This window comes from Parasteatoda tepidariorum, chromosome 4, assembly GCF_982258835.1.
Source record: "Parasteatoda tepidariorum strain Cologne lab strain chromosome 4, Ptep-v5.0, whole genome shotgun sequence".
In the NCBI taxonomy this organism is placed as follows: domain Eukaryota; kingdom Metazoa; phylum Arthropoda; class Arachnida; order Araneae; family Theridiidae; genus Parasteatoda; species Parasteatoda tepidariorum.
Genome location: NC_141758.1, coordinates 34,328,873 through 34,356,145, shown reverse-complemented (window position 1 = coordinate 34,356,145; position 27,273 = coordinate 34,328,873). Strand labels below are relative to the sequence as shown.

The 27,273-nt window shown below is 28.2% G+C and overlaps 1 protein-coding gene across 2 annotated transcripts; it reads right to left on the bottom strand.

The window, feature by feature from the left end:
* Positions 1-141: 141 nt before the first annotated feature.
* Positions 142-27,273, bottom strand: LOC107456346 (uncharacterized). Of its 2 annotated transcripts, none has more exons than XM_016074206.5 (10): positions 26,957-27,273; positions 21,664-21,743; positions 19,093-19,145; positions 18,887-18,998; positions 14,569-14,695; positions 10,676-10,743; positions 6,425-6,595; positions 3,488-3,563; positions 2,244-2,716; positions 142-884 (listed from the first exon to the last, which is right to left on the bottom strand). In XM_016074206.5, exons 2-10 carry the CDS (start codon positions 21,711-21,713, stop codon positions 800-802), a joined length of 1,215 nt encoding a protein of 404 aa, XP_015929692.2. In that variant the 5' UTR covers positions 21,714-21,743; positions 26,957-27,273; the 3' UTR covers positions 142-799. The 2 variants fall into 2 exon arrangements, with proteins under 2 accessions (XP_015929692.2, XP_087017031.1); XM_087160905.1 differs by having other exon boundaries at positions 653-884; positions 21,664-21,738; positions 26,957-27,250.

The window sequence follows — 27,273 nt, the reverse complement described above, 5'->3', positions numbered from 1 at the left end:
CTGTACAAGTATCATTTCAATTTAATTTTAAAGCTTAAGAAATGAGCTATATTGAATATTTAATTGCACATCTCTTTAATATTTCTCTTGAATTGATTTTTAATAAAAATCTAAAATAGAATTATAAAAAAGAAAAAAAAATTTTTTTTTTGTTAATTAACTCATATTGAGAATAAGATGTAATTTTAAAAGTTTTTTTAATAAATGTTACAAATTTAAGGCGATTTGCATTCACATGAACTATAAGAAGAGCTATATGAAGTTTAAGAAATGAACTATATTGAATATTTAACTACACATCTATTTAATATTTCTCGAATAAATTTTTAATAAAAATCTAAGAATTACAAAAACATGTTTTTGTTAATTAACAAATATTGAGAATAAGATGTAATTTTAATAGCTTTTTTTATAAATATTACAAATTTAAGGCGATTTGTATTTACATGAATAAATATATAAAAATCTGGATATTTATTAAAAACTTAGTAAATATTTTAAATATTTACAATGGTAAAAATGCAAACAGGATTCTTTGCAGATCAATGCATACAAAAGACTACAGGGTCAACAAAACCAAACTGTATAGAAAGTAGCACAAAAAAAAAAGAAAAAAAAAGGAAAAAAAAGAAGACGTCAAAAAGAAGAGGAAAGTAAAACTCTAAGCTAAGCTCAGTTTGAAAAAAAAAAATTATCGTTTAAAATGCACACTATTAAGTGAAGCACCATATTAAAAACAATTGCAATTAGTATAACAGGTTAATCATACAACATGCATTAAAAGTTACAACAGCATGACTTATTTTAATGTCTTACAATTAGGACATTTGCATAAAATTTTGATTTTTGTCAACTTTTTTCCAGCAACAGGTTCCTTAATTTCCCTGTTGAAAGAGTACATAGATAAGAAAAAATAAATTGACAATATAAACATTACATTTCAATTAAATACAATAATGTGCTTTAATATGAATGCTTAAAAAATGAACTATATTGAATATTTAATTACACATCTCTTTAATATTTCTCTCGAATTAATTTTTAATAAAAATCTAAAATTGAATTAAAAAAAAAAACATGTCTTCGTTAATTAACAGAGCAACAAATATACATTTGATTTGTTTTCTTTTATATATATGTTATATATCTTAAGTTCAGTTGATTACAGGAGTAGATAGGACTGAATATACAGCTTAATATAATGCTCATAACTCAAATGGTATTACATAATCTAACATTACGTAATAAAGTAAGCCTGCGCTGTAGAAATTAAAGGAAGAAACAAATTGTGTGAAGTCCTACATACCCGAAAAATGTCCTTAAAGGGACGGCTAAATGTGGTATATTTAGATAGAGTCAATAGTGATTTAAAACTCAAAATTTGTCAATCAAACTTGCAATATTTTTGAAAAAATCTATATTCATACAAGGTTTTAAAAGATAACAGATTTCAAATAAAAAAATATCATTATTTTCTATGTCAATCACTCGGTATCAAATTTTTTTGCTTATTATGCACTAGTTTTACAGAAACATAGGCATTCTGTTGCAATTTTAGAAAACGAAATTAAAAACATACATTAAACACACCTCTACGATGCAATATATACCTGCAACTTTTATTATATTTATCTATGAAATCTTAGATTAAATGCCAAAATAGCATTTTTTTTTTCTAGAGGCACTGATTTTCTCAAGTAAATATTCATGGCAAAATTTACATTGTGAAACTTTACTTGATGAGAAGTAATTTAATAAAAAAATATCTAGAGTATAATTTTTTTTTTTAAATGTTTAAACAAAAATTATCACAAAATGTTTGCAGAAAAAAATATCAGATTTTTTCTGCTTTAAAAGAAATGATAAATAAATTTACTAGAGTAGATAGTTACCTTAAGATAAAATTCTTATCGGTAAATTCTAGTCACATTTTCTGATAAAATGGCACAAAATTGTTGATAAGGGACATTTCTATTTCATTATAATTTTACTTACTGAAAGCAGATTGGTTTCAACAATGGAGTAATAAATAAATAGAAATAGTAGGAACACAACAATAAAAATCTGGATTAAATGAATTCGATAAGTTACAAATAAATAAAATATAGTTCAATCAAAAAACTTTTTAACAGAAAAAAAATGGCAAAGCGAAAATGAGTAAGCTTTTGGGGGAAAGTGTCAATAAAATGTGCCAAAAGATAACCGACAAGTACATATTTCATTTATACAAGAAATATTATTACCTATTCTTTTGGAAAAGGTACTGTATTTCTCCGTAGCTTGTTATTCTTTTACCTAAAACACTAAAACTAATTTTCACATTTTTTTCTGAATTATGACTAAAAATATCTTTGGCTTTGAAAATCGAAATTCCTTTCTTATGACAATTTGAAGGAGGAACTTTAGCTGATTGGCTATCACTATTTTGTTGAGTTGTTCCACTACGAACCATATCACCATTCCATCGTCTTTTATTTTGAACTTTGGTTTCACTTTGTGAAGTAAGCTTTTTGTCTGAATTTTTTTTCTTCAATTTGCAAAACGGGTTATTAAAACTTTGAAAGTCAGGGGGCGGAGGAATCAGTGAATCTAATAGTCCTGTTAGAGCAGATTCTTCATTGAAAACAACAGTAGTCGGATGTTTCGTTTTGCTTTTAGCCTTATGGATACCATTTTCATTGTATGGCAAACCACCCCTGCATTTGGAAACTATGTTCTGCAAGGAAAAGAGAAAAATTAGAAAATTAAGCCTCACTTACCAAACAAAAGTTACAAATACAGTTACTGTACAATTTACTGCCCTTGTTATTTGAGCTTGATTATATTAAGATTTGAATTTATCTTATTTGAATTTTAAAAGGAAGCAAAACATGTGCAACCTGACACAGGGAAAGAATAGGAACATAATTTTGGAGCAGGTGAATTTAGTTTTTAGAACAGATTTTAGGATATAAATTTACAATTTTAGTATATTTAACAGTTTAGTAAAAGTTTCATCACTAAATAAAAAAGAATGTAATAAGAAATATTTAAATAAATTTATAACTGAAAACAAGTACTGTATGGGTTTCTAGCAGGAAGAAAACCCGTAAAAAGGCTTAAAATATGTTTAGATATGTTATTTTAATAAATTAAATATACCAATAGTCATCAATAATAGGTATAAAACATTACAGGTTACATTAAATTGAGTCAAATTTCAAAAAGACCCTCATCACAGTTCTAAACCAAAAATTTGAAAGAAAAAAAAAATAAATAAATAAATAAAATATTATTCTTTTTTTAGCAAGTACTTATTCACAAAAAAATTTCTTAAAACTCTGTGACATGACGGCAATGGCCACTGCTTTATTTCACTTACAATGAGACACATAATTTAAAAAAAAAAAAAACCCAACCTTTTAATAATTGGCAACTAAAGCAACACACTTCAAAAGATCATTTTACACGGGCTTTACTTTATTACAAGAGACATAAAAATACAAACCTTTTTGCTTGAGCCATTAAGTGCAAGCTTAGATTTGTTTTTTCCAGTTCTTAAGTTATTGCGACCATTTTTTTGCCTATGGAAGAAAAATATGTTTGAATATAATAGAACCTTGCAAGTTACTAAAATTCAAGTGACAAAATAATTTTGATGCAATACAACTACAAAAGAGTGTCTGTAATCTACGTGCCAAAGGGAAACACCAATAAATTGAGGAAATCCCACGAGCCAACTTCAGCTAAATGATATAATATAGTTAAAGAAAACAACTAACAAGACGAAGAAAAAGCATATTTACCATTAATTTAGAGAAGCAATGGAAAAGACAGAGATCCTGCCCGCAAAATATCATAATTCACATGCTACTAGTTTTCACTGAACTAAATTACATGGCTTAGAAACATTTTAAATTTGACATATTTCAATTTTGAAATCAATAACATTCTGTATAAAAAAGTTTTTATATTTCTTTAAAAATGTACAAAAGTAATAGAAAAAGAACAGCAATCTCTTACAAATGTCGAAAATTTATTGTTTGGGTTGAGAAAAGAGTGTTGAAACCAAAATTTCAATATATTTTAAATAAATAAATGTGGTAATTAATTTTTTTTTGTTCATTTACATAGAAAATAATTTAACAGTCAGCAAAATTTTTAAGTTAGAAATTTTTTTTTTTTGTATAAGTTTAATAATTTTAAATCATTCTTCCATATTTTATGTTGTATCACAAATATCGTTTTCTTGCATCGATCGTTCACAATAAATGTAACCAAGCGAAATGATTGATGGTGGCTCTACTAAATAAAATTGAGAAAAAATTACAGTTGAGAACCATTTATCTGGTATCCAGAAAAATTTTTTGCTCAGTTTTCCTGTCATTTTAGACTAGAAAGATTGAGGGAAAAGCAGAAATTTGACTCATCCTTGATGTTGAGTAGAGGAAAATGTGGGGAGAGGGGGTGTTTTTTCTTCCCGTTTATCAAAAGCATGGGTGCAAGTTGGAAAAAAGGCCAAGACTGAAAATTTTGTGTCTGAAATACCTAACATACACAATACCCCCTCGACATATGCAAACTATCTAAGAAAGCTTTACCATAATACATCAAGATTAAATACTGTACAAAAAATACTTATTCATCTGTCTTTTGATAAAATAACAACAGGACATAAGAAAATAGACAGATAACGTAAATCTAAAAAATATTTTTATGGACAGAAAAAAAAAAATTCCGATTTCCGTCTTTGAGTCAGTCTTGTTTCCGTCTTACTTCCGTCCGCGGACATTTTCGAAAGACGGAAATCCGTCCTGGGGACGGAAGACTTGCACCCATGATCAAAAGAAAACTTCAATATTTCATCAATATTATACAAAATAACTGTAGTTGGAATCGCAAAGCATGCTGCAAATGCAGAACAACCAAGCATGTTCCATTTTTTTTTTTTGAGTTCGTTGACTAAAAATTAGTTTGCCTAGTATTTTATTATTTTGTTGCAGAAAACACTAAACAGACTAATGTATTACTTCTTCCTTTTTTTTTTTTTTTTTTTTGCAATAGCGACAAGCTTTTTACTACAGTCAAATTTTGATCCCTTGCTCCTCCTGTATCTTTTGTTTTTCTGTATGTATTGCCTTGTTTTACCGAAATGTCACAAATGTTATTCTTATAATGTTTCTAGTACTCGTTTAGACTATTTCTGAAACTAATAGATTCCCGCGCATTTTTCAGATATTTTATCGACATTTGAGAGGAAAAAAAAAGTTTTGAGAAGAAAAACAGTAACACTTGATGTTTATGATGAAGAAGAAAATTAAAGTCTGTTGTAGTTAGGGCAAAACACATCAAACATCATGTTTGATGTTTATGCATCAGTAGATTAAAATGTTGAAAAAATGAATGCAGAGACTCGAAAAGTACAAAACGATATCAATGAAGACGTTGAAAATTTAACCAAAACCAGTGCAAACATTTGCAAATGCAAAGGCCTCAAAGCTATTGAAACTATGCAAAAATTTTGTATTTACAGTAATCTAACACAGGGTTGCCACTCAAATCTGGAAAAAAAATTCCCTGTGTTTTCCCTGTACATATTATGCACTATATATTAAGAGGAAACAACAATTACTGTGCTCTTGTGTGAGCTATATTGGGCTAACTATATTTATTAGTTTTAATTGCTGGAAAAACAGCTGAATATACTTAAATAATGCTATAGTAAATGAAATAGTTTAGTATAGCTGAAATATCATGGTTGAATATCCCATAGTCCACTCCATCCATGGTTGAATATCCCACTTTAAGTGGTCACCATTTTTTAAAAGACAAAAATAAGAAACAAAATTCCCTGTATTTTCCCAGTTTGTAAAGAAAAAATCAAAATTCACTGCATTTTCCCTGTTATTCTAGGTGATTTTTAAATTCCCTGTATTTTCCAGGTTTTCTCTGTGGAGTGGCAACCCTGTAACAGCAATTTGTTAGAAATGACAAAAATAGATCATTTGCATTAAGGAGAAAATGAGTGTAACCAAAACCAAAATTTCTCTATATTATTAAAACTAAACATGTTTAGTGACATTTCTTTAACGCTATAACCATGTTTGCAGCAAGTACATAATTTCTTTAACTGTAATGTATTATACTTACTACAACTTATAAGTCGGTTACTTCTTTTTTACTTTCAAACTTTTTCAAGTTATTATTTTGTATTATCTTGCATTAACCATATCTTTTGTTCACAATGTATGGTCCCATGAGAAGCGATCAATTAAGGTTCTATTGAATCAGCTATCATCTGAAGTAATAGTTCTTTTTTTTTTTTCTTATTAAGATACGTTGAATGAGATAATTAAGTTTAAATTGGATAACACATTCTGTAAACGTAATGAGCATTGATTTTTTATTACAGCACAATGAAGGTAAATAATATAAGTTTACTTACACATTTTTATTAAGGATATGATATTTTTTATCCATCACTTGAAATTCCCAAACCAATGTATCATTATGGAGTTTAACAGAGGAAGGATAAACTGGAGGAGGTTCAGGAGGTACTTTGACTCTTAAAGCCCATATGAATTTACTCTTCTTGATTTCTTTTCCATTCTTGAATCTGTTTTAAAAGAAAAAAAAATGGTATAAGTTTACAAAAATAAAATAAAGAAAGAATGAGGGGAAAAAAGTTTGCATATAAAGGGCAAGATTGGAAGACATATCTAGTGGCTACCAGAATTAAATTTTTTGGTGGTTACTTTTTACATTACATGTACTTTAATAATAATTTTGCCACTAAATTATAATTAACCCTTTCGCGCCGACTATCACATATCACAGACAGCCAGCAAGAAACGCGCACACTTCCCGGCCAACACACCCGTGTGCCAGAGTGTTTTCTCGTTCACCCCCGGCCGTCACATATTTGTGTCAGCGTTTCGGAACGTTTTAAAAAATAAAATTTCTTCCAGAAGATGGCATTGTATGTCTATATGGTTTCAGATACACGTAGATTTGACCTTCTACTCAAGATGAGAGTACATTCACGTGGATTTTAGGGGGAAGAAATGTTTTATGACGGCTCTTTAAATTCGCACATGGTATTTGTTTACAGTAAGAAGGGGAGGTTTTTTTTCCTCGCTACTTTCGATTTAGTTTTTAGTGGATAGTTAGATCTTGTAGATCCCTGTATAAAAATTTTTTATACAAAAAAAAGAACTTTAAGTCATTCATTTAATTTTCAGATATGTAATGTTAAATGTTTACATAATGAAAATAAAATGTGTAAAACATATAGTCAAACAAGAAATAATTTAAGTAAATAAAGTATCCATAGAAATATATATAAAGCATATGTCATTTAAATACTCTACAGAACAATATCAAACAACACGTTGATATTTCGGTATTTTCATGGAATTAGGCTAAACAGCAAAAAACCCTCTGGCCCTGGAGACACACGCGAGAGAGACTGCTGGCCTCAGCGGTAAGCGAGCTTTCACGCTTCCCGTCGCGAAAGGGTTAAAAACAATATTAATAAGGTAAAAACAATTATAATAAAAACAATCAGTAAAATAATAATTAAAAGGAAAAATAATTTATAATAGAATCTATTTTATACTTGTTTTTCTCATAATCAATTTTAAACCTCTGTATCAGAATGAAATATCATAACTAACTCTGGAAAATTAAGTCTCTCAAATAAATATAAAATATCAAGGTTAGAATTTCTGAAACTGCTGCTCATAACTTTTATCTCTGTATTAATTGTTCCTTCTTTCTTAAATTTTTTAAAATTTGATTTGTCTTTTATAATCTCTATTTTTTTTAAATATATATTATCTTTTAATCATTGCCAGATTTTTTTAAGAATTTCATTCTTAAACTTTTTTTTGTGGAAATATTACTAAGTGTTTATTTACAATTTTTGTTGCCGTTCTTCTCGCTCCATTGTTATTTGGTACAGGAGTGACAAAGACAAAATGCCGCACCTGGCTTTTTATTTCCGTTTCATCTTTCAGCAAAGAAACTAAACTAAATTATCTACTCTTTGAGGAGTTTCTTTATCAATAATTAATTTTACTCCACAGCCTCAATGAAAAACAAAGTAAGTTACACCTGAAAAGATGTTGAAACAAGCGGATGCCACATGGCGACCACTAATCTTGCTCTTTATTTGCATAAAAATAAGGAGCAAGATAAGCATTTGCCACTCGCCAACTAAGTAAAATAGCCACCAAAATGTTTACTATCATTCACCACCGCCTCTTTGTCATTTGACATTCTAAACCACTCCCTAATCACCCGCACCTACATAATAACATTCATTTTTAATAACTTTTCTTTTAATTTTTAAATAAATGTTTGAGAAGTTGTATGGTAAAGAATTTTTAAATACGCTAAAGATAAGCACAATAAAATTCCATCCTAATTTTTCTCTTCAATCTATTAAAGTGAAAAGATTTTATTTCATTATCACATGCTATGATTTTGAATTTTCCTGCCCCAATTTACTATCAGTTTGTTTTAGATGTGGCTGATTTTTTATTATTATTACTCAGGGCATAATTTAGAACTAATAATTCACAAAGATAATTGGAAATAAAAAGGCGGATGCCATATTTCGTCTTCGCCGCACCTATTCCATATGACAATGAAGCAAGAAGAGAAATGACAAAAATAATAAACAAACCTCTAAAAGTTACAACTCCCTAAAAAAAAAAAAAAAATACACGGCAAAGATTGAAGGATAAGATTATTCTGAAAAAATAGAAATTGAAAAAGTAAATCAAATGCAAAAGATTAACATAAATAAATAGTAATAGTAGCAGGGTTGCCACAGAGAAAAAGGATAAAGCAAAAATAGTTGCTTTTAGTAGCCTCAAGAAGGAAAATAGTTGCCTGAAAAGGATCAAAAATTCATCAAAAATAGTAGCCAAGTAACTAAAATTATAACTTATTTGTCATATACTATGATTAGGACTGGGTGATGTCAGAAATTTTAAAACGTGATACATCGCGATATAGCAATGTATCGCAATTTAGCATATGTTCAAAAATTACCTATGGCAAATCTTTAAATCAATCAAAAATAAATAAAAAGAAATAAATCTATTACAAAAGAAAATACTAGTTCTAAACATATTCCACTATGACATCAATATCATTGCTTTATATTTTCAAGTCAAAGTAAAAGCAAACCCAAGTTTTATTTCATTATTCTTAAATTAAAAATGATTTAAGATTTACTGGTTTAAAAATAATAATACTGTAACAAAATATTTTACATAAATAAATTAAAAATTAAAAGAAAAAAACGAAAGTAGAAAACAAACCAAAGAGATGTTCACTTCAGAAATTTTTTTTCAGTTTTTTTTTTTCCAATTATTTGTTGGAAAAAAAATCATGCTTTTGAAACATCATTAGACCCTCTTTTATTTAATTATTTAAAATAATAAAAAGTAATATTGACTAATGGTCGAATTCTGTACTTAATATATGTAAAAATATTTTTTCTTTATTATTTTCTTTTTTGAAAATAAAATCGACTAAAGATTTATTTGTTTAAAAATGATACTGACTATCTAAAAAATTATAAAACAAACAAGTATTGAAAGAACTAAAAAAAAAAAAAAAAAAAAAAAACTTTAAGTACTTATTAAAAAGTGTCAAAACATTACTAAAACTCTTTATTTAATTTGTAAAAAAATTATTTGTTTTAACTGCACTACGCACATGGTAGGCGGCAATAAGTACGTCTTAGTGAGGGGACTGAAAAGTAACATTCATTTTTACGAAAAAACTTTGCTAAGAGTAAAAAAATCTCCCAATAGTCGCCTATTCCTGAAAATAGTTGCTTTCTTAGCCTTTTCAGGCAAAAAAAAAAAGCCGCCTAAGGCCGAAAATAGCAGCAAATAGTCGCATTTTAGTAAGTAGTCTGTGGCAACCCTGTAGTAGCAGCTGCAGAAATTCTGTCCTTAATATTTTATGTTAAGAAGCTTAATTTTCCAGAGCTGATTATTATATTTCATTCTGATACAGAAGTTCAAAATTGATTATGAGAAAAACAAGTCAAAAATCAAACATATTATGCATTCATTTTTTAATGATGATATTTTATAACCTTAATAAAATTTTTCTAAACTAAAAAAATAAATATATTTATAACAATTTGAAAGCAAAATGATCAATGCAAAAAGGGGCTAATTGAAAGAAAAAAGTGACCATCAATAAACTTATGCATAGGGCCCACCTGTTAAATTTCCAAGTCTTGCCCATTACATATAAATAAACAAATATGTTAAAATTGCACAACTAAGGCAAATTCCTTAATGTTATGTGAAATCACTCAATTTTAATTACGTTAAAAGTATATTGAAATAGTTTTTAATTTTTTAAAGAGTTTAAAGTTTTTAAACATAAATTTGAACATTTCAAAATAGAACTTTCAATAAAAATTCTAATTAAATAAATTAAATAATGAAATTACTAGATTACTTTTTATTTATTTTTTGTCAATTTTTTATTGAAGAAAACTTTCTTTTTAAATCCTAATACATCTTGGTTACAAGTTCAATAAATATTTGAGAGGCACCAGAAATATGGTCAAAAGTCTAAAATTAAAAATGCAATTCATGATAAATGAAACAAAAAACAGTAAATCGATAAAAAGTTTTATGTTAAAGTATTCTTTTCTTACTTAGAAGAGTCATTTGATAACACCTGAACTATTGTTGCACGTTTATCTTCCTTCTTTGTTGTTAAAACCTGAAATATATTTTTAATTATACTTCAGAAATAAAATGTTCCATTATGAAATACTGAGATTATTTTAACTATTTTTTACTAGCCAAGAACACACAACTTGAGAAAGGATTGCTAAGTGCCATGGGAGATTTTTAGAAATAATATAGAGATAGTTAGATAATATAGATGCACACGCGCACGGATACATAGGAAGGGATTCTCTAATTTCGAAGATACCTTCTTAATATTTTTTGTAATATTAAAAAAAAATATCCATGCAAAAAAAAAAACTTTGCAGGGAAAAATAAATAAAATAAGAAGTAGAAGACAACATATTCATAATTAATGCAAGGTAGAAGAAGGTAGTTAAGTTGTATGCGTGCTGCTACCAAAGATAAAACGCTCATTTCGCCTAAAAATCAGCGATCCCATTGCTAGCGGACAAGCACACAACTGGACATGACTATTGTTTTACAACAAAAATAAACAATTATCGTCACAGTAGGAAATCATTTAATGTAATTTCTTTAGTACCCAAATTTAACATGAAATGTTAAATATGGATTTTGCGGTTAAGAATTGTAGGAGCAAAATTATTATTACTTAATTTTTAATAATAATGAATACCCAACACTAAACATTCCAACACTTTACAATATAATAACTGGTCATTTGACTAGTTATGGTATGTTTAATGTTAATCTGAATGCAGTTTGTTAAAAATTCATTTTTGTTTATAATTATTTATATTAATCTTCCTCTAATATTCTTAAAGTTAATGTACATGCATATTTTTTTTCGGGACTAAGTAACTAAATAAATACATATTAAATAGGCAAATGCTTTTTGCCTTTTTTTTTTTAAATGTATTAAAAGCATTTTGTAATAAAAAAATATTACAAGTGTGCAGATACTTATTATTTTTTTTTTTTTAAATCTTACTATGAATATAGATTTTGAAATAGTAAAATTTTTAAAGAAATTATATTAGGAATTAATTTTTAGACATAAGGAATTCTAGGGAATAATAAAATACAAAACTATATTGCACATATAACTATAATTCAAATTGACCGCTTTCAATTCCTTTTATGATTAACTTTTAATAGTTTTACTAAGCTTATATTTTTTAATAGTAATAGATATTGAATTTAACACATTATTTAGTACTGCACTTAAAATACTCAATGCTTTAAATAAATACTTTATACCATATATTACATCAAATTATATTGTGAAGCTTGTATTTTTTTCAATTTTTATCAGTCATAATAATATCGCATTAAAAAAATTGAATTTTCAAAACTTTGGTGAAATCTGCTAGCAATAACTGCCCAAAAGCAATCTGCAAAATCACATAAATTTACAATAAAATATAGTAAATTGATTACATTGAACGTAATTCCAGACAACAAAAAATTTTAAAAAAAAAAAAAAGTTTATTATTTGTTAAAAAGAATAAACAACGAACTAGAAAAAATATTTACTTTACTTAAGGCAAAGTCCATAAATGAATAGAAAAATATACTATTTTTTCCCTACTCATACAGGGTTGCCACTCAAATCTGAAAAAAAAATTTCCTGTGTTTTCCCTGTACATATTGTACACAATATATTAAGAGGAAACAACAATTACTGCGCTCTTGAGTGAGCTATATTGGACTAACTATATTTATTAGTTTTAATTACTGGAAAAACAGCTGAACATACTTAAATAATGCTATAGTAAATTAAATAGTTTAGTATAGCTGAAATATTAGGGTTAAATATTCCATAACTTACGCTTTGAGTGGTCACCATTTTTTAAAAGATAAAAATAAGAAACAAAATTCCCTGTATTTTCCCAGTTTGTAAAGAAAAAATCGAAATTCCCTGGATTTTCCCTGTTATTTTAGGTGATTTTTAAATTCCCTGTATTTTCCAGGTCTTCCCTGTTCTCCCTGTGGAGTGGCAACCCTGTCATAACAAGTAGAAAGTTCCAACAGCTTCCAGTTTAATTTTATAAATGGAGCACTGAACAACTTATAATAGTTTGAGCTCAATAGTAAATTTTTTTACAGCACTATGAGATTTCAAAAAAAAAAAAAAAAAAAAAAAAAGAAAAAAAAAAGTCAGTAGCAACTAATTAATATTCCCTCAATCAGACAAATATTTAAAATTTGTAATTGAATCAAAACTTTCTTTATCAAATAATTTTAAAGTAGGGTTTCAGTAATCTAAACACCACACAAAAAAGCAGAGTAGTGTTTGAAAAAAAAGAAGTTGCATTTTGCAATAATCTAAATGGTCGCTAAGGCAGTGGTTCCCAAATGGCTTCCTTCGAAGGGTGAAATTGGTTCCGAGAATTAGGAAATTTTTTAAACTGTTCCTTTTAACACTTTAGAAACCTGCAATTATAATTAGATCCAACCAATAATCCATTATTTATTTAATATTTTGGTTGCCTTTTTCGATATTACTTAAATAATTTTAAAGTAGGGTTTCAGTAATTTAAACATCACACAAAAAAGCAGAGTACTGTTTGAAAAAAAAAAAAGAAGTTGCACTTTGCAATAATCTAAATGGTCACTAAGGCAGTGGTTCCCAAATGGCTTCCTTCAAAGGGTGAAATTGGTTCCGAGAATTAGGACATTTTTTAAACAGTTCCTTTTAACACTTTAGAAACCTGCAATTATAATTAGATCCAATCAATAATCCATTATTTATTTAATATTTTGGTTGCCTTTTTCGATATTATTTAAAATAAAATGCGAATATAAAAGAAATTGATTGTTTTCGAAAAAATACAGTTTTTCAAAAATCGTTTATGGAATAAATTAGGAAAAGGACAGGCATTTATAAAATATTGCACTAGAAGTTCCCATCACGCTTTTTAAACCAAAATTAAATAACAGATTGTTAATAAAGAAATATGTTTCCCTAATAGCTACTTTAAACATTTAAAGCACTTGTTTTTCCCCCAATAAAAACCATAATTTGACTTTTTTTAATTCATTTTAGCTTATGTTTATACACAGAAAACAAATTCATAACAAGACTATTAAGCTCCAGGACCGTGCATTGAACAGTCAGATATAAAACATAATTTAAGATAAATGATAAAACAATGAAAAAATGCTACTCTTCTTATTAAATATTTTCAAAATAATGCAATCTTTTATAAGTTAGTAATTGCCGATATATACCTAAGTTAAAAAGTCAGGGTTCGTCGCTGGAATATCGATCATTTAGAGTTCCATAGCCGAAATAATTTGGGAACTGCAATCCTAAGGAATATTATGTAAATCTAAGTAGCTTCAAGTACTTCTTAGAGACTTCTTATTTCAAAGAAGTTTCTAAAGAGTATAAGGAGTCTGTGTGAACCCTTCAATTGAAAACTTAATAAGAAATAAAAAGGTATGGCATAGTCTGCATTTTCTACCATAAATGTATAAACTTAGCTCAGTTACTCAAATTCACAAAAATGTCAAACAGATTGTTTATTAACTCAGCTCCAATTATTAAACAGCATTACTTAAGCACAAATGATCACTAAAGTCAACTATTTCCATATTGTATTTTTGTGGCAAAAATTTTACCCACTAAATTTTGTACTCAAAACCTTGTTTTTCAGGTTTTTTTTAGTACACTTTACTTTTAAAACATAATCCTTCTGAATAACACAATACTTCATTATACATATTCAATATATACTTAAGGTTTTCCATTTTAGAAAGGAAGGCACTTAATTTTTATTAAAATATTATCTGGTATAAAAAATATTAAATCCTAAAACAAAGCAATTAATAACATTACACACATCAAGTTAAATTTGTTAGTGTGTGTAGTAGTGTATAAGAAACTCACAGTTCCAAATAGATTCAACTTATCCCAATTTTCCACAAAGAAAGGTAGAATTTCATGATCTATGTGAAAATATTTCTGTTGTTTCTGAATAGTAAGATGATAAAGCACCAGATGTATCAATTCAGACCTATAAAAAGATTACCATTTTTATGCATATTATACAGTACTGTTTGGCAAAAAATATTATAGGTATAATAAAATTAGGCATTAAAAAAAAAGAAAATTCATATATAAAATTTAAATAATTTATATTTTTAACTTAAAATTTTTTCCTTTGCAAAATAAATCCATTCAGTTACAATCAGGTGAGTATCAAGTCATTGCAAAATTTGACATTAAGGTATTGTCAGATCTTAGAAGTTTTGCAATGACTTGATACTCATGTGATTGTAACTAAATGGATTTAATATGCAAAGGGAAAAATTTAAGAGGGTACTTAATGACTAGTGTTCATTGGTAAAAAATTCTTGTATCACCCAGTTTTAGAGTCAAAGGAGAATACTTTATTTAATATTTATCTTGTTTTGCAAATTAAAAAAAAAAAAAAATCTTCCCATCTAGCTGGCTAAAAATAAAATAAAGTACCAGCTTTGTCACCCATTGCAGGGGTCTGTCCAGACATTTTGTGAAAGGTCCGTTTTTTTGTAAAATTGAGAAAAAATTACTCGTAATTTGGGAATATAAAATAAACACTAAGTCACATTCTTTCAACCAGGGTCCTGCCTTTATGAATTTGTGCAAATAGGGTTTGTTTATTGCAAAAATATTTTTAATAAGTTTTTAAATTGTAAAGAGATACGAAATTATGCTCAGCACTGTAAAATTATAATTAAAAAAATTAAAATTTTCAAAAATAAACAGCAATTCTGCTTCTAAATTAGAGATGCAGCGTGCAAATATTTGGTATTTAGCCTATACTGCTGAACGCAGAATATTCACTGAAGACAAAACTTAATTCGTTTACATCCATCTTTCTTGCTTTCTGCCCTAGGAAGGGTTTATTCGATTAACAAAACAATAATGAAGATAAACAAATTTGACAAAGATCCGATTAAAAGAAAAATCATTTTGTGAAGAGTCCGTTTTTAAGTTAAAATATTTTGTGAAGGGTCCGTTTTTATGAAAAGATATTTTGTGAAGTGTCCGTTAACGGACTCAAATTTCTTCTAAACAGACCCCTGCATTGCTTCGAATTCTTTTCATTATAAACTTCGTGTAAATTGCATGACCCAATATCAAAGATTTCTCTCGTACAGCCAAAAGACTCATATTCATCAATCAAATTACTGTTTTATTAACATTTGGGCCATTGCAATTTATTTTAAGCATATTTTTAGGGGACAAGTTAATACTTGATAATACTACTGTAATTTAACCATGTAAAATTCTGTCAGTTGAAAGAAAATTTAAATGTGCTTTTGTATAATTTCATCCTTTGTGTTGCACCAATATCAAATAGCCCTGCAGGGTTCTTGCTCAATTATTTCAAAAAAAAATTAGGACTTTTTTAGCACTTTTTTAGGACTAAGAAAAAAAAATTAGCACTTGATGTAAAGTAAAAATAACATACTTAATCTATACATGATATTAAGAAAATAAAAAATAAAGTGTTTCACGATTCATGAAATAAAAATTACATAATTAATCTATACATGATGCAAATTGCAGCTAAATTTTGTCACAATCTTTTTCCTCAATTTTCCATTTTTGACTTAAGTAATTTAATATGTTTCTCATTTTTAGAACACACTTGATTTTGTTTTCTGACATTAATTTTGGATTGATGCAAGCAACATTTCTAACAACAGAATAGTTTATTGGACATTTCTCTAGTAAAGTTTCTAACATTTTGGCGATAAACTTTCTGCAATCTTTCTTTATATTAATATGATCCCGGTCAGAAATAACTTTTGAGGCCAACTGCTTTAAAATTTGGTCATCTTTAAAACCTACACTGATTTTTGTCAGAGAGACATAATTCTTTTCATCACAAAAATTAAAATGGCACAGTTTCTCCAGAGAATTTAAGTTTTCTGCAGATTCTGGCTTCAGAATGTTATATAATTGCACACTATGTAATACCAAATCCTGGATATCTGCAGCAAAAAATGGTAAAAGTGGCCGATCTGCTTGATACAGTTTCAAAAAAGGTGAAACTAGCTCTGACACATTTAAGAAAAAGTTCAGCTTAACAAGAATTAATTTGGTCTTTTATTGCTTCTTGTAAAGTTAAAAAGGATTTACATTTCACTGTTCTAAACTTGCCAACATTTTACACATAAGAATTCAGATCATTCCAAAGCAATATTGCTCTTTCAGCTGTAGGTGCATTTTCCAGCCAACGGTGGTTACAAAATTTTAGTGGTAATTTGTTCTCAGTTGATTGATTAATAAAATCTTCTTTTCTTGTGGGTGAATCTTTAAAAAGATAGAAGATTGAGCTCAGGATGGAACCAATGAGCTATTCTGTTTCAGATTCACCTTTGTAGAATGCGTTATTTAAAATATGAAGCCCACAACTTCCTATTGCATTGCATTGAACACCATGTTCTTTTAACAAATCTTCTTGAATATTATTATAAAACTTCCAATTGACAGCAGGACCGTCCATAGAAATCTGCAATAATTTCTTAAGGTCTACATTTTTGACTGATGCATAAAAACAGGCCAAAAGGTCATCTGCTACAGAATGGCCCAGAAAAGCTGATGTTAAGTATCGCGTCTCTACAATGTTCTTTACTGGGTTCCAAAAGTGGATATGTATATCCAACTGCTTCTGCTGTGTCGCTTTGTTCAAAGACTCATCAAAAAGCAATGTATAAAACTTGGCATTATCAATGCACTTCAGAAGTAGCATGCTAAAATGAGGTGCAAGTCCAAAATGACAGAGATATGCACACTTAGATTCACTGCAGGTGAAATGACGTGCTATTGAACTGTCTGGAAACATTGTACTAAATAATTTTCCAGTGTCTTTGGAAGAATTGTAGGAGTAGTAGCTTTCTAGAACTTTTAAAGCCCATAAAATCTCAGAAGAAAAAACTTCTTTCCCCAAAGCCCAAGAATCTTCTAAAAAGATGGAGGCAGCAGGAGAGCTGAAGGCAACAGAATTTAAGGATTTAGGGAAACCGATTTAAGGAATCCGATCACTCAAAAAAAAATTCAAAACGCCAAAATAAAAAATATTTAGCACTTTTTTAGCACTCAGAAGAAATTTTAGCACTTTTTAGGCCCTAAAAAAGTTGGGAAAAAATTTTAGCACTTTTTTAGGACATTTTAGGACAGCATGAACCCTGCCCTGGAAACTTGTTTTTACAAGAATTCACTCAATCAACATTAATCCCTCTCAACTGAAAAATGTGAAAGAATGAATTTTAAAATTTTTTGTCTGACAAAATAATGAAAATAGAAATTGGCCACCAGCACACACTGGTCATTTAATATTTTTTTCTTCAAAAGTGACTTTAAGGACCAAGTGTTAAAAAAGGAGTGAAAAGGGATAAAAAAAAAGTTCCTTAAAGGGACTAACTCTAAATATACGGAACATAGAAGAAAGTTCATGTTTAGAGAATTACAACTATAATGTGTTTATTTCTGTTCTTTAATCATGTTTTTCACTTTATATAAGTAGAAGCAGAATAAAATATTATACACCCATTTCCCTACAATATTAGTTTCTCAAAGAACTTGTATACCAAAGAGTATTAGACAAAACTCATAGAGTTTATAACTGTTCAACTTTAAAGTTATAAAATAATGATATTTTCCTACAGTCTGACAAAAGAAAAAAAAATCTATACAATTGAATTGTAGTTTTCAAAAAAAGTTCACTTGATTCTTTTCAAAATAGACCTTTCATTGCTATGTTTTTTTGCACACAAATGGACTCATGATCAAAAAATACTTATAACTAACTTACAAAGTTAAAAAAAAAAAAAAAACAACAACAATGCTCTAAAAAAATTACATTTTTTTTTTGTAACTTATGGCTTCCGGAAAAGAACCTTTTCGAAGATTCCCAACTTAACTGCATTTTAACAAAAGCAACATAGGAAGTAGAAAATTTTAACACCTCTATTTGCAATGATTAACAAAAAAAGTGAACAGTATATGTGAAAATATTCGATTATTTTGTTTAAATACTAAAGACACATGATTAAAATTGTGTTCCCATGACATGCACAATAGAAAATAGCGATTCAATGTCTTTTTAAAATTAATGATAGATTTCTATTGGAAAAATAAAGGACTAAAATTTTTTGAAAAAAAAAAAAAAAAACTGAGTGAGTAAATAATATGAACGAGAAGAAATTATTACCAAGTAAATTCAAGTCGTGCTAAGCACTCAGATCCAGGGTTGCATACAGAACAAACTAAAATGTAAAATTTGTCGCCATGCAGAATTTTTTCTCCAAGACTTTTTACACAACCTAAAATAATAAAAACATTGAAACGAGTGCAAAATAATATAATAAGCTAACAATAAACATATGAAAATTTTGGGAAATTTAAATTAAAACATACCTGCATGCAACCATCTCTTGCATTTCACACAGCACACTAACTTTACTGGCTGTCTAAAAGAGCAAACAAAATTTCAAGAACAGAATAGAATGCTTGATGAAATACATAATTAAGAAAATTTATATTTTTAAAATCTTCACTCTTACTTTTCAGAGTATACACATATTCTAAAGCACAAAACTGCGATGTGATACAGTTATTTATATTCAGGTCGTATTTTATATGCCACTAATAATTTTGCTATATAGGTATTTATTCAAAATTTGATAATCAACTAATGGTCGAATTAAAGTTCTCTTAATTTTGCAAAAAGACTCTGTAATTCAACAAGCATATTTGTTTCTTTCTCATCTAAAAAAGTAATAGTTGGTTTCGGACATAGAATAGATTTGGTTCCATAAACAAAAACCTTCCTCATTGTCTGAACACCAAATGGCTGTTAAGAAGTAAAGAGACAAACACATGCAAATTGATTAAACCAATAGGGACATAGGAATAAGTTTGAGAAAAGATAATTAAAGATGGGAGATAAGAAACAGGTGAGATTGGGTTTGGAAGGAGCGTTAGAATAGTTGGGAAAAGGTGAGGTACTAAAAAGATTGTTCAGTATTTTAAATAAATGTTTATTTGGAACATCCTGCCTGCCCCATCACAGAGGCAAATGCACCCTCCTTGCCATTTTTGTAAAAACATTGTTTTTTTATTTAGAAAAAAGAAATGTTCATTTTTATTTTAAAATATGAGATTGCAGCAAAGAAACCATAAATTTCAAATAACTATAACTACTGTAAATTATTACAAGGCTAAGTTTAGATAAAATATCATTTTTCATATTTATTTGATTATTTTTAACTGATGCAATACAAATTTAGTTAGATATAATTAATATATTTAGGAAGAATAGTGCCCTTTGCTTTTGAAAAAGCACACTGTTCCTTCCCTTTAAATTTTTTTTTTTTTTTTATGGAGATCTCTCCTTTAATTATTAGAATTTTTCAAAACATGGAATAACTGACAGAAGTCAAGCTTAGTAGATGAAGAGCAGTGTTGAATGATTTTAGCACAAGGAAACTCAAACCTATGATTAGAATTGTTGATCGTATAGATTTAAACTTAAGACACAACATAAGGGAGAGAGAGAGAAAAAAAAATTAAGACAGACTCAAACTAACAATTAAAAACTAAGAAATTTAATCTGAAAATGAGATAGTAACTCTGAGTGAATGCATAAACATGTGGACATAAGGCAGGTATCTAAAAGTTAAGAGGATGAAATGAAAGGTTCTGATTAACAGAAGTGAGAAATTATCACAATTACGAGTAATAAGAATGCCTGGGAAAGGTAAATACTTATAATTTCTTGTTGAAACGCAGATTGCATGCAAGGATCCATAGCATTCATAGTATTGAGAACATGATCTATGTCAGCATTGTCTATCAATCCGAAACAATCATCAATAAAAAGGGAACTTTAATAAATCGAAGAGATTCACTTCAAAGCAGCGTTCCCTGTGGCAGAATTTTTTTTGGATTTAAGTGACAAACCTCTCTAGCACTAACATCTTTCTGCAAGATACTTTTAATAATAACAAATATTTATGTTACAAATTTAAAGAAACAAAAGCATTGTGTTTACAAAAAAAAACCATATTTGGATAAAATAAAAAACTATAAATTTTTTTAAAATATGTAATACAGTAGGGAACCGATTATCCGGAACGATCGGGGCCATCGATATTCCGGATAACTGATTTTACCGGTTTTCTGAATCGCTACAAAAAGCAATTTTTTTTTATTGTTAACCCAACTAAAAAAAAATGGAAATAATCTTAAAAAGAAGAAAAAACGATGAAGTAATACACTAATGATTAATTCCAAAATGATGGTAAGGTAAACATCTTTCAAAAAAGAACAAAAAATCCTTAAATCTTATGAGGAAAAAAAAAAATTTTTTTTTTTAAGAAATAGCGGGAAAATTTATCGAATTACGTTCCGGTATTTTGGTTTTCCGGTTTTCTGATTTCCGGATAACGGGTTCTGTACTGTATTTCTTTTCTATTGTAATGAACGATATTACCGCATTTTGAAGGGGGGGGGGGAACGCACTTACTTATGCCTTTTTTGCAAATCATAAAAAAATTTAAACTAAAAATTGCAAAATCCGTAGTAGCGACTATTGAAAAAAAAAATTCTGTGATGAAATCATGCGCAAAGGACTCTTTAAAAACAAGTTACTCAAAAGTGTGTTGCGTTTCAAAATTTCACTGTTGCAATAAATAATAGAGTATTAAAAATATTGATTTAAAAACCATGGGGAAATCAATCGCAGTAACTGCCAAAAAAATTGATAGAATCTTGCATTCAAAAGTATAATTGCCATTAAGCATAAAATTTTAACGACATGCATGCATTTGGATAAATAAAATTTAAAACAGAATCTTAACATCTTATTTAAAACTGATTTTATGAAAGAAATTTAGGTCAATTCAACAAGTTGGCAATCAATACCTATAAATGAAACATACCACAGAAGATAAATTATGTTTATTACACTAATTATATACGACTTACGCTGCGGATTTGCCACAATAGCAAGAGGTTTTAGATTTTGCGTCCTTCATATTGGTATAAAAGTCTAAAGATCTTCTGTTCTAGAAAGAAAATAAAAGATTATGCTTGTATAGATACATATACTTACAGTAATTTCTGGCATATAAACCAGGGTTGGCAAAAAAAAAAAAAAAACCCAAAAAAAACCCCCAGTTTTTTGGTTTAAACCAGGTTTTTTCCGGCATTCGTTTTTCATATTTACTTTAAAAATGAAAATAACTTCCAAGAACAATTAAAAAAAATAACAAGTAATTATATCAAACCGTACTAAATTTTATTACAATTTTTATACAGGGTTGGAAAAAAAAAACAGGAAAAGTTTAGAGGAAGAGAAAAACTTTTTTTTTAACATTGAAAAACAAGTTTTGCAGCTTTTTCTAAGCTGAGTCTGTTATACAAATTTGATTGTACAACTCCAAAAATAGAAAAAAATTTCTGAACATTTGGTGTAGTTGTTTCGCAGCAAGAATTACTTCAACTTCCTTAAAAACATCGGCATTAAACTTCTTAATATCATTTTCTCGCATTCGCCACGATTCTATAACTGTTACATTTTCAATGGATTCCCTCTCACATAGGCCTCTTTGGTAATGAAAATGACTATCTTTTGGACAAGCAGAAGAAGCTCCTTCTGATAACACAATTTCAAGTAGTCCTTTGACCTTCCCTGAGATTTGCTCCAAGATCGGAACCACTAACCAACAACTATGGAACATCCCTCCGGCCCACTCTTGGTATAATGGACAGACTCCTGGTGGGGCACTTACCATAAGGGGCTGATAGAGCCTTACAGTCCACTATAAGTGGACACATCAGGTGTCTCTCTTTTGAGCTTGGGCGAAAGACCTATTCAACGTGCACGAGGTGGGATTCTGCACAGGATTCTCCTGATCGCATTTTACACTGTCTTGGTCTGGAAAAGAAAGACCTCTACTCTGGTCCCTTACTTGTATTTGATTTCCTGAAGACTTTCGAGCTCATTGACTTTGACGAGCACAGGATTCTCCCGATCGCATTTTACATTGTCTTGGTCTGGAAAAGAAAGACCTCTACTCTGGTCCCTTACTTGTAATTGATTTCCTGAAAACTTTTGAGCTCATTGACTTGGTCTAGTCTGCGGCTGACCAAGAGGAATAAGTCAACAACAACATATTCAATAAATTCCTTTTGAAACAGATACCTTTGGAATGGAAAAATTTTTGCACAAAATTTTAATATCAGAGTTAATAAGTTATTTTTCGGAAACATTTTCTTCACATATTCTATAGTCATTTTTTTTTCATCTGCTGATAATTCATAATCATCTTTATCTACAGCTTTTGGATGCAACAGAAAAGCAAGAAGGTGGGCTGGTATTATTGCCATTTTATAATGATGATCTAATTTTTTCAGTACATTTTTATTGAATTTCCTATCGTGCATTTGCTTTTTAAAATTTTAAAATTAAAACAGTTATTTACAACATCAAAATAAACATAAAACAGTTATTTACAAGATCAAACAATTTGAAAAATATAATTTTAAATAAATAAATAAAAATGCAATTTTAAATTATTCTTAGGGAAAAATTACCATGGTGTAAACCATGCTAACTCTGATATAAACCCACTCTTTTAAGAATCCAAATTCATTTTGAAGGTCAACTTATACACCAATAACAGATCTGAAGAGATTTTTTTCAAAATTTGACTTTTAGCATAAATTAACTTACTCTTATAGGTATATACAAACATAAAACTGAAAAAAATTATTTTGCAGTAATGTTAATTGTTGTTAAGTTTTCAGTAATGTCAGCCGCAATAATGTTTGCAGCAATGCAATTCATTAGAATTAGAGAAGTATCAGAAATTAAAACATAATTAAGAGTGAAAGAGTAAAATTTATTCCTATTCATACTATTTTATGTATAAATTATTTAAAAATCCAAGCATCTATTTAAAATTAATATTTTTGATGAATTTACATGATTGACAGACAGTTATTAATTTAAACAAGCAAATTTTTTTTAAAGAAATTAGTAAAATTTTTTTTTTGTTTGTACAATATAGATAATATATTCCTTAGAATGGGATCTTTTTAAGTCTCACTTCAGCGATATTGAAGGTTTTTAACTAAAAAATAAAGAAAGGAATGTACAAATAAATTATTATATTAATTTACATGAATATTTCGTGCATCATTTTATTAAAAAAAAAGCATTAGCTTAAATAAGCTGACTATTTTTTAAAATAATAATTTAAGTATAAAATACATTTTATATACAATACAATTAAAAAAAAAAAACATTTAGGGTGTGATTTTAGTCAAAACATTATTTTATGATGATTTTATTCTAAAAAATCATAAAAGCAATATGCAAGTAACTTAGTATCAGATAAAGATAAAATAAAAATCTTTTTGAGAACATAAAATCATGGAAACAATTAACTTTTGAAACTAATTTCAACCTTTTTGGCACCATCTAATATTGTCGAAATTTGTCTGAACATCACCAATCTTTTTAAAACACATTAAAATTTTTACATAGCTATTTATGCATGTCAGCACGACTAAAAGTCAAATGCAATGATGTAATCACAAAAATAATGCAGCAGTGCAAAGTAAAGAAAGAAATTTTCATATCCATTCCTGCCAGATTGATTTGCGGGTTAGAATAGAGAAATTTCAACCTTTTTTTTAAATTTAATGAATAATATTTAGAAACTTTCTGTGATGATGAAAAATATTTACAACAGGGTAAAATAGGAGAGTTCTGACCCTTTTTTGCTTATAATGATTAATTTTAAAGAATATTTCTGAATTGTGATAAATTTTCAATGAACAGCACCTGCTTGTCCAGATATATGCTTTAATTCTGATTATCATATTAAAAAGAGTCAAAATAAAAAAGGATACCAAACATGGATATCATGAAACTTAGGAAATTATAATTTTCCATTAAATGTATGTAAAAGAATGTGTGGTAAGAACAATTTTAACTATACAGGGGTCTGTCCAGACATTTTGTGAAAGGTCCGCTTTTCCTGAAATTGTGAAAAAATTACTCACATTTTTTCAACCAGGGTCCGTTTTTATGAATTTGTGCAAATAGGGTCCTGTTATTGCAAAAACCTTTTTCAAGGAGTTTTTAAATTGTAAATAGATACAAGATTATGCTCGGCACTGTAAAATTATAGTAAAAAAAATTAAATTTTCAAAAATAAACAGCAATTGCTGCTTCTAAATTAGAGATGCAACACACAAATATTTGGTATTTAGCCTATACTGCTGAACGCAGAATTTTCATTTCGGACGAATAATGGAAGAATCGTCTGCTGAAGACAAAACCTGATTCGTTTACACCCATCTTTCTTGTTTTCTGCCCTGGGAAGGGTTTATTAGATTAACAAAACAATAATGAAGATAAACAAATTTGTGAAGGGTCCAATTAAAAGAAAAATCATTTTGTGAAGGGTCCGTCAACGGACCCAAATTTCTTCTAAACAGACCCCTGCTATACCCATTTAATTTTATGCTTATTTAAATTCAGTGTTTTGAGAGCTTATTAAATATGTAGTTTATGTATATCAGCCAGAGTAACTTAAAATTAGTTATTTTTTCTGACTTAAACTAATTTACTCTTCACTGGCAAATGGCCCTCAATCATTAAGAGGTCCTATGATTTTATTATTTCCAATGATTAATTTTTAATTATTAAATAATAATTTAAAGCATTTTTGTAAGAAATGTTAACTATTCTAGTTGCTATGATATTGTTTTAAAATAATCCTGCTATTAATACATTGCATCAGATGTTTTGCTTGGTAAAAATTAAAAAAAATTTGATTTAAGGAAAATAAATCCGTTTTTTTTTTTCCTATTCGAAAAAATATCATGAACTTTGGCTGTATAAATAGATCATTTCTTAACAAAACAAACAAACAAACTCAAAGCTTAAATTTTAATGTTTAAAAGGAACCCAGCTCTTGAGAATATAATTAAAAGAACAGAATATTAAAATATTTTTATAAAATTTGCTTAACTGACTTATACATTGTAAATAACAGTTTGTATGTTGCATGCCTAAAAGGGTGCTTACCAATTACCCCAAAATTATAATTAGAATACAAGATAATAAAAAAATACTTCCAATTCACAAGTGTATAAGACATATTTGCTCAATTCTAACACGAGGTACCTCTTCATAGACGAAGGTTGACATTGGCGATAATTATATCCCCTTATTGGTGACCCAGAATTGATATGAATTTGCCAGTTTCGATGAATGGTCCATATTGAACAATTGATTTGCTCATAAAATAGCGCTCAAAAATCCTTGGATAATAAATAAATTAACAGCTTTAATCAACTAGTGATTCTATCACAAATGAAATTCTGGAAGGGAGTAATGCAGAATAACTACCACTAAAAATATTAAATACTAATTCACTAGTATATAAGACACAACTTAATTCAATCTTGAGGTACATTTTGACATATACACGTTGACATTGTTAATAATTATATCCCTTAAAACAATATTCAATATGTCATAAGGAAATAACACAATATGAAATAACTAGGATTACTAAGACAGGAATTATTTGAAGTTTGAATTTTTATCAAATAGATTATTTATGTTACTTCAGCGTTCTTGATTAACAATAGTCCAGCTGATAATAAATAGACCACCATAGAATAATTATTAGTGGTTCCCCCGAATCAACCAAAAAAGATATATTGTCTTGGTTTTTTGATTACTTGTTTTGATATGGGTGTTTGTTAGGAACTAGCACATTTCATCTTAATTGCGACATGACACATTCCCCTTATTGCAATATAAATTGCCTTATTTTAAAAGAAAATCAATGTGAGAGAAGTCTTCATTACATGATACACAAACCAGTAACTAAATTTGCTTAATTTAGACCACTGATGTTCAACACATGAGCTTTTGTAGAGCTAATTTCTCCTAGTATTATATAATGTAACAAAAATTCCTATACTTAATCATAATAACAATTTAATTCCATGATTCTTGTAACACTTTGAATTACACTTAATTTTCTGGTTAGTTACGTGATACTTCGTTATGAATTATCAACATTATGCAGTGCAAAATGTAAATAAATACTATTTCACATCAGAGGTTGAAAGCTTTAAATTTATTTATGAAGTAAAGCTAATTAAATAACGTCATTTTTCTTAAGAACATGATCAGAACACACATGAATTAACCCTTTGTGTACCAAATAATATTCATATTTTTAATTACCTTTTTTATAGAAAAATGGTTAACATTGGGATAATTTGCAAAATTTCAGCATCAGTTGGGAAAAAAACCAACAATCGCTTACAAGTAAGAGCATTATCACCTAGGATACACGTTGTAGTTATTGATCATCCAGAGAGTATTACGATGGATGAATTCATTGTAAATAAAACGTTTGCTCAAGTGCTGCAAGTTATATTAATTGAAATTCATCATTAAATTGAATTTATACATTCATTGTTTACAAAATAATTAAAAACATTTTTTGCCGATAATCTTTCAAACTAACCGCCTACTAACATTATTAGCGGTCACAGTGA

Coding starts and splice junctions, on each gene's coding strand:
- LOC107456346 (XM_016074206.5), bottom strand. CDS start 21,713: ATGAAGGACGCAAAATCTAAAACCTCTTGCTATTGTGGCAAATCCGCA. Junction 14,696..18,886: donor GCACGACTTGAATTTACTTG/GTAATAATTTCT, acceptor ATCTTTTTATAG/GTCTGAATTGATACATCTGG. Junction 2,717..3,487: donor TTAATGGCTCAAGCAAAAAG/GTTTGTATTTTT, acceptor TTTTCCTTGCAG/AACATAGTTTCCAAATGCAG.